General features: G+C 38.9%; 1 protein-coding gene across 5 annotated transcripts in view; it reads right to left on the minus strand.

Moving 5' to 3' along the window:
• The window catches only part of TANC2 (tetratricopeptide repeat, ankyrin repeat and coiled-coil containing 2), a 359,716-nt gene that overhangs the window by 88,026 nt on the left and 258,382 nt on the right, over positions 1 to 13,308 (minus strand). For all 5 annotated transcript variants that reach the window (XM_057318084.1, XM_057318083.1, XM_057318081.1 and 2 more), the window contains 2 exons: positions 4,933 to 5,214; positions 706 to 839 (listed from right to left, as the gene is read on the minus strand). In XM_057318084.1, the coding sequence (XP_057174067.1) occupies positions 706 to 839; positions 4,933 to 5,214 (416 nt within the window). The remainder of the gene's footprint in view (positions 1 to 705; positions 840 to 4,932; positions 5,215 to 13,308) is intronic.

Genomic DNA, 13,308 nt, shown 5'->3' on the forward strand with positions numbered 1-13,308 from the left:
AATACTGAAAATACTATAATGGGGATTCAGACAAAAATCATGATAAAATGATACTGAGATGATGGAGGGAGGAAGGAAAATGAAAGACCTAAAATTCTCACCATTCATAAGAAGCAGCAAGAGATAATATATATAAAACTGATGAAAAAATTACAGCAGTGTATGAATATTATTTAGAAACAGTGGAGGTAAAGATCAGAAGAACAGCCTCAGGGGTTGAGAGTCTCTGCCTTTGGGGTGAGGAGGGAAAATGAATTGCCGCTTTTTATTATAAGTCTCTGAGCATTATTTGATTTTTGAAAATCATGCATATGTTACTTTGATGAAAACAGAAATTTAAAACCCAAACATATAAAAAATATTATGGACAGTATATTATAGTAGGAAGAGCTTTGCACTAGGAATAAAAATAAAAAACTACTGAGTGCTTATAATGTGATTTGGGTGAATCATACAACTTCTTTGAGCCTCAACTTCCTTATCTATTTATTATGGGACTCTGGTTATTTCTGAGGGCCTTTCAAACAATAAGGCTTTTTTCCTTAATGACAAAGTATTTTTCTAGGAGCAGCAAAGAAACTTTTCTCCATGGTCTCATGGTATACCTGTACACATTTCTGTCCATTTTGCCAAGGGTCCCCCTACCTCTGCCCCTTGATGTTAAGATGAAACTGGCATGCCCGCACCCGGGAAACCCTATTGTACCTGCGAGGCTAGTCTCCGCATAGCCTCCTCCTGCCGCCTGCGCATTTCTGGGGTTCCTGGGCAGCTTCCACTGGGGATGGATGAGTGGGCTGAAGGTGGCTGTGTGAGTGGCAGCTCTCTGTGGGCATCCACATCTGGATTAAAAAGATGAGATGTTTGCATGAGATATTCATAAAACCCTGAATTAAAGGAAGATTGGTTAAATCCATTTGTTCTGTGATCCAGCAATTCTACTCCACGAGAAATAAAAACTTAAGTCTATAGAAAAACTTGTACACAAATGTTCAAAGAAGCAAGATCCATAACAGTGCAAAAGTGAAAACAACCCAAATGTCCATTAACTGACAAACGGTTAAAATATGGAATATGGAATATCCATACAATGGAATATTACACTCACTCAAAGAAGCCAGTTATAAAAGACCATCTATTATATGATTCTCTTTGTATGAAATTCCCAGAGCAGAGAAATCCATAGAGACAAAAAGTAAATTGGTGGTTATATAGGGGTGAAGGTAGGGAGTTAGGGGGAGAATGGAGGTTGACCACTAGTGGGCATTTCTTTTAGGGGGAGATAAGACTGTTCTGAGATTAGATTACGCTGATTGCTGTACAACTTTGTGAATATATTAAAAAGCACTGAGTTGAACAATTTAAGTGGGTGAATTGTGTGGTATGTGAATTGTACTTTAATAAAGCTGTTTTTAAAAAATTCCATTTGTTCAGGTTATTAAGAAAATGTCTTATCTCCTACTAGAAGTTATAGACTATATATACATGGATACAGATCATGGTATAACAATGGGTACCAAAATCAGGAGGTTGTTGATGGTCACTAGCCATTGAAAAGGAGGAAGAATAGGGGAAGGTAGTCCTCATTTAACTCCCCACCAGTAGGACTGAATTAAGACTTCTTCCATCCAGCTGGGAGAGTAAATTCTCTGGTCACCGGAGCCGAGTTCAGAATAACTGTAGGAGGACAGGAGTGGGAGGCAGCAGTGGAAAAAGACTGAAAACGTGTGAACTGAGGTAAAGCTCAGTGACTGTCACTGTATCACTTCTGTTGTTCACTCCTTCTCCCCACCCCATTCCCCTTTATCTGGTATTTGATTTTGTGGGCAATTACTGCCTGAATACCCTCCATCTTCTAGCCACTGCCTTTTGGAGATGCCCTCCTTTTCGTTGGAGTATCTTTACTCTCTGCTTAGCACCCAGAAAACAGGAGAAATAAGTTCATAGGTAGGCAGCAGTCAATATGCACAGCAAACTGGCAAAACAGACTTCTGAAATGAATAGACTAGGGAGGGTAGGGGTTACTTACTTAACAGCTGTCTGGGGGCTTGGCAGCTGTTGGCAAATGTCAAATTCAAATAATACCTACACTGAGACTCTTAGTGATGGGAAAAGATAGTTTTGTATTAGAGCTTCCCTAACTACTGCACTGAGTATACTTGTAGTTAACGTAATAACGCCTAAATTGCACAATGGGTCTATTTTTACAGAATGTTTTTATTCTTTGTGTGTCTGTGCTGGGGGGGGCGGTGGGTGATGACGGTGATGGTGGAGACTGACGGGGGAGTCAGGTTTGGGAAGGGGTGTGGGTGGAAAGCAGGATGACAGGCTAGTGCCTGCCCTGACAGCTTTTCTGTACCTTCCCAGGGAAATGACAAGGAGGGGGCGGGCCGGGGGCTGAGTGTCTGTGGGGGAAGGACGGGGCCCGGCGATGCAGGGCTGCAGGCTGAGCGGCTCACATCTTTCAGAGCAGTGCTGCGCAGTGTAGAAGAGGCAGGGGCGGAAGAAAGAAGGCAGATGATGAAGAGATGGAAGCTGGGAGCTCCAATGACTTTCCAACTTGTTTTCATTATTTCTACAACTGTATCATTGGTATCACTGACGGAGGGTTAGGAAAGCCACTGGGAATTCAAATAAACCTATCCAAGCTTGATGTAAATTAAACTCTGTGGAAAAATTAAGCCATCTCTCCATACAGACATCATTGTTACTCATTAATGAAAGAAATTCTGCTGCTGCCAGTAAAACCCCCAGCACCAGCTTACATGATAACAGATTAATGTCGAAAAACAGCTCGCATACTTTATCAGTCACTTATTCTTGACCCTTCTTAAGGGCTGGTGGTTCTGGGAAGGTGGCAGAGGTAGGATGTAGTTTGGACTTCGGCAGATTACAAGGAAAATTATTTTGTGCAAGGCGACTGCTGGCTCTGTGTAATTCTGATAAATACATAACCACATAGTCTATCTCCTTTGACACCGTCTTCAAGTTTTTGAAAGTTCACTATCAGGGCAAATCTACAGCCGCAACATATGGACATTTATCTCAAGAATAGCAGCGTCCTGGTATTTTTAGAGTATCTCTGGAGATAAAAAGCAATGGATGTCAGAGAATAACTTAATGAACTACCTTTAAAGAACCTCTGCTTTGGGGAACACCTAGGCTGTGTTCTATTAACTCTTGCTCTCCCAGGTAGCTTTAGCTTTCTTAGAAAACAGCTCTTTTTGCCTTTGGGATTTATTCTGTCCTGCAGGATTCTACCATTCTGTTATCTGCAGCAGTGATATACAGAGGAGTCAGAGAGACATTAGCTATCTGGTTTTCTTTCTGACACACTCAAAGAGTTAACCTCTGGGATTATTCAGATAAGATGTAGTCTGGTGTGATATTTAAGCCTCAAAGGAAAATACTGGAATAGGTTGGAAAGTTAATTTCAACTACTTTTCAACTTCAAGAAGATATGTTTTTAGAATCACAGAATTTTAACACAGGAAGAAATCTTAAAGATCACTTCCTCATTTTACAGATGAGAAAACAGGTCTAAAAAATTCAATTAAAATTCTCAAGTTACAAAGTATGTGTAGTCAATTGAGTGTTGGGGCTCAAACTCTGGGCTCTTGGCTCCCATGACACAATGCCAATCTACCTCAGAAAAGCTTCCTGTAGAAACTAAGCATAGTAGTGCTTGTGAGAAAGGAATTCTTCCATACCAATTTTAATCAGACCCTGGTAAACAGGGACTTTCAGTTCAACCAGTTTTCTCTGTAGACACTAGCTCTTCTCCATGTGAGATATCCACATTAAGTTAACCAGAGGTAATATGCCTACTTAATGACAGGAGACAGCTAATTAATTTCATCAGGAAGCCAGAATGTCTGGAGGATGCGAAGTGAGTTCCTGTTGAGTTTCTAGCATGTGCTAGACTCTGTAAACTACTATGATCTCAAACCATTTCTAGTGGTTGCTGGCTGAAAAGTTGCGGTGAGCTAGATTATTGATTTGGACTAGCAGAGCAAAAGTTCCTGGTTCTGTTTTAACTAACAGAAACCAGGTAGACTGGTTCTATACAGATAGGTTATATAGGAAGAACATCTATACATTTCCTTTCTTCAGATGAGTTTCTCCAATAAGGAGAGGCAGGACAGCAAAGTGGGTAAGAGACTGGCCTCTGAAACAGACTGCGTAGGCTCAAATTCTTGTTTCACCATTTACTGGCTTTGAAATCTGGGAGGTCTACTTAACCTCTTTGAGCCTCAGATCACTTCTCTGTGATATGAAGATAACAGGAACTACCTTACTGAGTTGATAAGAGGATTGGGTGAATTAATATTGGTTAAGATCTTAGAGAGTGCCTGGTACTAAGGACCATGTGAGTATTTTAAAAACAAACAAGATCCTAGTGGTGATCGTTAAGCTGTGCCCTGCCTGTGATGAGACAAGTATGAATATACATGAGACCTCAGCATGTTTTCACAAGGAGCAGGAGAAACCGTTCAAGGACACAATGAAGTTCAAGCCCAAGCAATACAGTACTGACATCAAGAGCAAGGAAGTGAAGGCTGCAAACAGACTGTGCCGGCTCGGAACGAGAAGACACGGGCCCTGGCTGAGCAACAGCTGGCAGTGATGGATGCAAACGGCTCTTATAGGCGATGCTGTAGTCATTGTCCAAAGGACAGACTAGCCAGACTGCCAGAAGGGAGGAGTCATAAATTTATTCCCAGAGAAAGGTTTTCTCAGTCACACTTAGATGACTGCTAGGTATGTGGGTTAAATGTAAACAGAGTATTACATTCTTTCTCTCATCTCTCAATTAATGGTCCTCTTGTGCAAGTCAGGTTTTGCAGATCAGAAAATAAAAGGATGTAAGGCTTAATATATCAGAAAAACTTTCAGAGCAATGAAGCAGGGCGTTCATTAAAAAGGAATACGTACGTTTGGGGGAGGCGTGTGGGCTGTCGGAGGCGATCTGTCTCATCCGTGTTCCGTGGCAGCTGAGGGCCACCAGTCTAGAGATGATGGCAGTTTTGCCGAACCCAATGTTTCCCACAATCACTACTCCTTGGTTCACACTGGCATTTGAACTCTGAAGTTGAGCATCTATTTCGTGGAAAACCCAATCCCGGCCAACAAACACGGACTCTGTAGTGATGCTGGGCACTTCAAAGAGCAGAGGCTTCAGGGAGATATCTGGAGGCCTATAAGGTGCAAAGTGAACTGGAAGGAACAATAAGAGAACACAGAACTCAGGCCAAACTGTCATCATTGAAAGAAATACAGAAGCACAGCATGGTTTAGGAGACTATTAGTTACAGTACGAAGGTATTCTGGGTTATTCAGCAAATAATACAAGTCAGCTTTGCTTCTACACAGATAAGCAACAGCAGGTGAGCTAGGGTCATTTGATACTCTAGTTGGCAGAAAACAAACATAGTTAAAATGCCAGTGATTAATGGAACAGTCAGAAAGATGGGGTGATATTCAAAATTATTAAATAGTGGGGAAGGCCCAGCACCAGCACTCAGGATGGATGTCAAAGTAGTACAGAAGCAGGGTCCTTAAGGCTTCCTTCTATGCCTGGAGATAACCTTTGAGCTGCTGGACTGTGGGGAGATACGGGGTTGGAGTCCCTGGGGGAGAGTCCAGGCTATGGCAGAGCATCCAGACGGCTTACAGCATCAGCTCTTTACCAACCAGTAAGGATATATTTAAATATTTAAATTTAAATATTTAAACTAACGTGGCTATCTCAGTGCTTATTAGGCAATGCAAAGAGGATGTGTCTATTTCTTTAAAAATACCAGTGAAAATAGTAATTCCTTTTAAGTTCATAATTGTATTTTTCTTTTTAATTTAGTAGGTATATTTAGGATAAGCAAAGCCTCTAAAAGCTCGGATAGTTTAAAAAGTCTTCAACATGTTAAGCAGTCAAGGAAGCAGAAACCAAACTTTGACCTCAGGTCTTTGCTCCTCTACTGCTTGTATTCATGCCAATTAAAAAAAAAAAAAAAAACCAATAAAGAATTTTGGCTTATATACACCATGTCTTGGAGACAGATCCTACTGCTTTTCTCAAGATTTTTCTGTGCTTCTGTAGCTGTGGGATGTGCTAAGAGCCAAGCATGAGCTCTACTTTCAATAGTTTTCTAAAAAAGCATAATAGATGAAACTTGGTTTCAAAGATCAACGTTCTAATTTTATTAATGGTAGAAAGAAGTCTTCTCTATGACCTCCCCTATCTGGGTTAAATGCCTTCTTAACTGTTCAGAGAGTAGCTCTAAGATGTATCATTTTATCTGGCTGGAACCAGGCTGTTGCTGTTGTTGTTTTTAAAGTAAGCTCTATGCCCAGTGTGTGGCTTGAACTCAGGACCCCAAGATCAAGAGTCGCATGCTCTACCGACTGAGCCAGCCAGGCACCCCAGGAACCAGGTATTTTATTTTTGTATCTTTAACCTTAGCATGGTGCTTTGACAGATAGCAGGTTATTCAATAAATGCTTATCAAAAGAATTAATTAAAAAATAAGGTATTATACTCTAACCCCATTTTATATTTTGGAGACTAAAGCCCAGGGGAAGGGAATGAGGACAGGAGAAAAGAAAACATAAAAGGGGGAAATGAGATCTATTTATACTGCTTATATTATTCTAGAACATACTTAAACCACTTACACATCATTAAATGGGATTGAGAGATGGCAGCTTACTTGAGAAAATCTCACAAGCAAGCATACATGTACACACTCTCATTAAAAACTCTCTGAAAGCTATTAGAATGGTAACAGCATTAAAAAAAAGATAACAATTCCAAAAATAGTGCAAATAATTAAAAATATAAAGCCAAACTCTAAAAAGAGAAGAAAATAGTTTCCTATATCCATTTAAAAATGCCCCAAATTTTCACTTAAAAAAAAAAAGGCTGTGGAGATTCAGCTATATAATTGCTTATAATTTCCTGATTCTCATCTCTTTAACAAAACTTACTCTTTTAAAATCCGTAACTAAAAAAATAAAATAATAAAATCCACAACTATAGGCCCATATAACACTGTATATTAACTGGACTTAAAATAAAAATAAAAAAAAATCCATAACTGTACAGAATTCAGTAAAAAAATTCAACTATAACTTGCTAAATATATTCTTTTTAATTCTAATGGCTCGTAGCTCATAGTCTATTTTACCTTTCTGAAACATTACTTTATTGAGCTACACTTTACAGATCATAAAATTCACCCTTTTAAAGTATACAGTTCAGTGGTTTTCAGTACAGTTGAGCCTTGAACTACATGCAGGGTTAGAGGAGCTGGTGCCTCATGGAGTTCAAAATCCACATGTAACATTTGACTCCCCAAAACTTTACTAATAGTCTATCTGACTCAAAGCCTTACTGGTAGCCAATTAACACATATTTTGTATGTTATACTTACTATATACTATATTCTTACAATAAAGAAAGCTAGAGGAAAGAAAATGTTAGTAAGAAAATCCTAAGACAAAATACATGTATAGTATCGTCTGTAAAAAATCCGCATATAAGTCAACCAGCACAGTTCAAATCTGTGTTGTTCAAGGGTCAACTATATATTCACAAAGTTGTGCAACCATCACTATCTAATTCCCGAACATTTTTTAAAAATGTTTATTATGTTAGTCACCGTACAGTACATCCCTGGTTTCTGATGTAAAGCTCGATGATTCATCAGTTGCGTATAACACCCAGCGCACCATGCGATACGTGCCCTCCTTACATTTTTATCATCCCCCAAAGAAAACTCCATACCCATTAGCTGTTACTCCCCAGTCCCCCTTCCTCCCAGACCCCGGCAACCAGACTTCCTTTGGTTTGCCTATTCTGGACATATACAATAAATGTTATTGTGTAATATGTGACCTTTTGTGTCTGGCTCATTTAGCATGTTTTTGAAGTTCATTCATGTTGAAACATGTATCAGTACTTCATTCTTTTTATTGTTGAGTAATAGTCCATTATATGGATATATCATATTTTGTTTATCAAGTTATCTTGATAACTTGATAACATCTGATTTGTTTCCACTCTTTGGCTATTATGAATTATGCTGGTATAAACATTCACGTACAAGTTTTTGTGTACATATGTTTTCAGTTATCTTGGGTATATATCTAGGAGTGGTATTGCTGAGTCATCTGGAAACTCTATGTTTAACTTTTTGAGAAACTGCCAAACTGTTCTATTTTGCTTTTTTTTTACAGAAGTAATACATATTCACTATAGAAAATTTAGGAATAGCAGATAAACAAGATAATAATTGTTCTCCCAGTAGCCAGAGAGAAACATTACTCATATATATTCTGAATTTTTTTCTGTACCATAAATACTTATTTTAAAAACCCAAAATGGGATCATACAGTTTTATAATCTCCTTTTTTAATTTTTCATTTAGCAATTCCAGTTCTAAAAAGGTTGATTCTGTCAGACTTGCCAGCTTGATGGCTGCTTCATTGGCGGGACTGATTGGTGGAGCTCCCTACTCCACCATCTTCCATGTCACTTCATAGTAGGTGGCTGCTACCCACTTGGGGCTTCGTGGGTACCTGAGTTTGCTTGGTGGGCACCCAGACACACTGAGATCGGGATGAGCAGTGACAGGACTCCCCGGGAGAAAGGAAAAAATAGATCAGTTGGCTTGAGATGAGTCTAATTGGGCCCAGCGAGACCTAAAGTCACACAGCTAGTTTCAGAACTAGAAACAAAACCTAATTCTGACTAAAAATCCAGGTTTTTTCCAATATATTATGTTGCAACTGCTCTATAAGATGTCACTTTCAAATCTGAAAGTGACCTGAATGATCCCCCTGATGACCAGGATTGATTAGGCTTAGCTGACGGTTAAACTGTCTTCTTTCTCCTTCACTTCTCCTGCGCTTCCTTTCAGGAACTATGTGCTTGGCCAGAAATGACCTTTCCAGAGAGAGAAGAGCTACAGAAACTCTCATTTGATTTCTATACTAAATAACTTATTTCTTCAGGTCTAAGGTTACTTTATATTTAGTATCAAAGGGACTTTCATGAATATGACCAATGCTAATTTACAATATGAAATTAAGTACAGACTCAATTTAAATGCTTAAGTTTTTGAGAAAAATTCTCTTAACTTGTTCTCATGTTGACGTAATCTCCCATCATATTTTATTCTACTGAGAAAGCTTTGACATTTTAAAAAGTTATTTAAAAAATTTTCTAAAAATGTAATCAATTCACAAAAGCCTCAAGGGAAGAACAGACAAAATTAGCCTAGCACCATATGGTAAAACAACTGTAGACGCCAAGAACAGCCTAGAAACAATTTCTGTACCTCAGAACCTAAGGCTTTTGTCAGCTCAGTATGATAAAAGAAAGCCCTACTTCCTATGTACCAACAATAAATTTAGGGCATATGAACAAGAAAGCACTTTGGCCTGCATTGTGGGACATGGAGGTAATGGATGTTCTGTGTGGAGTTCATATTCCTAAATAAATCTTTCTTTGGGATATCATCTGGCTTCCAAGAGATTTTCTAAGGCAGAAACACTGAAATAATCCATGAGAAATTACCACAACTACAGCTGAGCTAAGGGAAAAAAGATGAGCTAATCCATACTGTTTAGTAACAGATGTGGCTTTCTTATCCCTGGCACTCAAGAGTTGGCAGTCTCAGCACAGCAAAGACCATCCCACCCCTCTCAAAGCATTCTAATAAAGGATACTGGGGTGCCTGGGTGGCTCAGCTGGTGAAGCTTCTGACTCTTGGTTTCCGGCTCAGGTCTGATCACAAAAGTGTGAGATCGAGCCTCCTGTTAGGCTCTGTGGGGAGCCTGCTTGAAGATTCTCTCCTGCTGCCTCCACCCTAACTCGAGGACATGCTCTCCCTCTCTCTCAAATAAATAAATAAATCTTTTTTTTTTTTTTAAAGAAGTTTACTGATATCTGTAATTTACTTCAGAATTCATAAAAAATGATGGGTGGGTAAGATATGGGCAAATGGACAGACAGGTGATAAAATAAGATAGCAAAATGTTCATGATACAATCAAGGTGGTGGGTATGTGTAAATTGTAAGATTCTTTCCTTTCTGGTATATCTGAAAATTTTCCTAATAAAATGGTAAAGGGAAAAAAAAACATGGAAAGGAATCATTTCAACAGGGTACACACATAAGACAAGCTTCGGAAAGTTGTTTTAAAAAGATTTAATAACCATCCCAGACTCAGCTGGTGTGGGCATCTCTTTGAGGCAAATCAGGCTTGTGGCAGACGAATGAGTTCTCTGTAGGAAGCACTCTCGGTGAGACCATCAATAAGTGCAATTATATACCTAGGCTTATGGAGAAAACAGACCTTTCTTTAACTAAGGCAAAGTGTAAACATTAAAAAACAGCAACACTAAAGTGCACTAAGGCTAGGAGATCAGCCTGCCCAAATGCAAATATAAACAGCTGCAGTAAGGGGAAAAGGGGAAGGGGAAGTGGAGGGAAAGGAGCTCTAAGTGGATTTAGACTAAAGCATATTTACTCATGGAAAACAATCATGAATCATCTTAAAAGAAGTCAGTCACAGGACTGGCAGAAGAAAGGGTGTGTGTAACACAGCCAAGGTCTGGTGCAAACAGGAGCAGAGCTGTTTCCTCACATTCTTCTACAATGACTGTAAAGTCTAGCCTGGAAGCACCTCTGTTCCTCAGAACAAAAGATAATTTCAGGCTCATTCTTAGGGTTCATGACATGCATGCCATGCTCAACATTAAGCAGAGAAAAAACACATGTGCTTCAGACAAACCCTGATATCACATCAGCATCAAACATAAGGCAAAAAAAAAAAAGCTTATTTTTTTTCTTAAGAAATGTTTAAACCAGGGTAGGGGTTGATTCATCTACTGAGTTTCTAGAAGGTTCACTCTCCCATTTACAGGAGTCAAATCTCTTTAGGGTCTATTATTTATTCTTGCTGCTCTGGGTAGGACTACAGTAGGTAGCTATTCCTACACCAGGAAATGAGTTTCTAAAGAATGTAAAGCAATTTGAAGCAGGTCTTAAAAGACAATCTAAAGATAACAGTCTGAGAAATGTTCATTCCAGATAACTTCTGTTTAAAAAAAAAGGTTGTTAAACAAAGCAGAATCACTTTTGGGGTGAATAAGGAAACATAGCAGAGTAGGAAAAACTGTGGACTCAGAGCCAGGATCCCTTAGTTTGCATCCTGTCTCTGTTACTTCCTGGTTGTGTGACCTCAGGATAATTACTTAGGCTCTGGATATCTCAGTCTTTCTCATTTTAAAAATAGGGATAACAATGACACTGTGAGGATTAGATGAGTTAACAGATGTGATGTGCCTAGGACAGTGTCTGGCGGTTAACCGTGTTAGCGGCTACTACTAGCGACATCATCAAGCCAAAAAGACATCCAGAGTAACCATAATCACCCCCCTCCCACACACACTTATTGAAAACAGAACTTAGCAAAAAGGATATTGAAAACATACTGACTCTCTTTAAGCCCTTGTCCCTTTGAGGCTCCTGACTCACCTCCCTTTTTCCTTTCCCTACCCAACATTTTGTAAGAGCCCTGCTTGCTCTCTTCCCTTCTGCACGAATCGCACACTCTAGCCTGGCCTCCTCCCGTATTATTCAACAGTGTATCTGCTCAAATTGTTTTGGTTAAAGTCACTAAAGACTTTCTAATTGTTAAGTACGATGATTTCTTTTTTCCAGTCTTTATGCTTCTTAACCACTCCTCAGTATTTAACATTTTTAACTAACCCCCACTTTTGGAAATACGTTCTCTTCTTGGGCTTCACATGGCTGCACTTCCTTCAAGTTCTTTTTTTGTCCTCTCCTCCTGATGTGTGTTAAAGGATTCCTCCTCTTCTGCACATCCCTAAAATACTGCCAATTCTCAGTTCTATATTTCATTTTTCTCTTCTTCATGATCTCCCTGGATAATCTCAAAGGAATAGATTAATAGCTTTCACAACTATCTAAGTGGTGACCGTTTGTATTTCTGTTCCTCATTACCTTGTTATCAAACTCCTATACAGCATCTCCAACAACTCACAAGAGTTATCTATTTGGATTCCCAATAGAAACTACAAACTTCAAGTTTTTAAAAGTAAAGTTACTGTCTCACTCACCTTAATCTATTCTTTCTCTTCCATTTATTATCTCAGTTAATGAAATATCACCAATCTGCCTGGTCTTTCCAGATAGAAACTTGACACTCATTAGGATTTCTTCTTAATATTTATATCTAGTTTTTCACAAGTCCTATCAATAATTCTTGAGGAATGGGACTCCATGCTCTGCAAAGAGTCTGCCTGAGACTCTCTCCGTCTCCTTCTGTCCCTCCCCCTGCTCATGTTCTTTCTCTCTCTCTCTAAAATAAATTAGTAAATCTTTAAAAAGAATAATTATTGAGGAATATCTCTCAGATATAATTCCTTTTTTTCCTTCCTATTCCACTGCTACTAGAGTGGTATAATCTTGGGGGAGGTGCTGATCACTCTAAGTCTCAATTTTGTCACCTGTAAATGAGGGTAATAAGAGTATTTACCCCATTAGGCTAAATGAGAACATGTATGTTAAGTTCTTATCTCAGAACCTTAATCCTCAATGAATGGCAGCCATATACTTTAGGTTCTCAATATCTCTTGCTTTTACTATGTACTTAAGCAGGCTATCGTTCCTTTTGCATACAGCTACCAAATCTATCAATCAATCAATCTATCTGTTATGATCATGTCAATCTCTACACTCTACCCTCACATGTCATCAACTTGCCCTACTACAGTCACCTAACCTATCAAGTTATTAGCCTAATTAACTTACTAACTAGTACAGTTCTTGTCATAGGGTAGGTATATTCAATAACATTTAATAAACAAATTCATGAATTAAAATGGTTAATATGGATTTTTCTTCCCCAACTGCAGGGAAATGTAATGGTATACACTTCACTTTGGTAGAGCAGGAGGGATCAAGGAAGACAGTGAAGGGATGAAAATTCAGGTCTTTGAAAAATCACTGTTCTATACTATAATAATAAAAAGAAATGAATCATTCGTTTGGTACCTTTCAAGGATACATTCCTGTTTAAAGGCAACTGTCATAAACAAGTGGGCCATTGAATAACAAGATAGAGAAGAAAAAATGTTATTTTCCAAGCTCTGTGCATATCACAGGCAAGGCCTGGATGTTGACCTAAGCACCAATAATCAAAGAATACTATTCCTACAGGAAGCTGGGGGAAGGGAGAAAAATGGTGTCTTCGAGCTAGTGTACAGAGAGGATAGGACAGA

The sequence above is a fragment of the Ursus arctos genome, unplaced genomic scaffold, assembly GCF_023065955.2.
Source record: "Ursus arctos isolate Adak ecotype North America unplaced genomic scaffold, UrsArc2.0 scaffold_24, whole genome shotgun sequence".
NCBI classification, from domain to species: Eukaryota; Metazoa; Chordata; class Mammalia; order Carnivora; family Ursidae; genus Ursus; species Ursus arctos.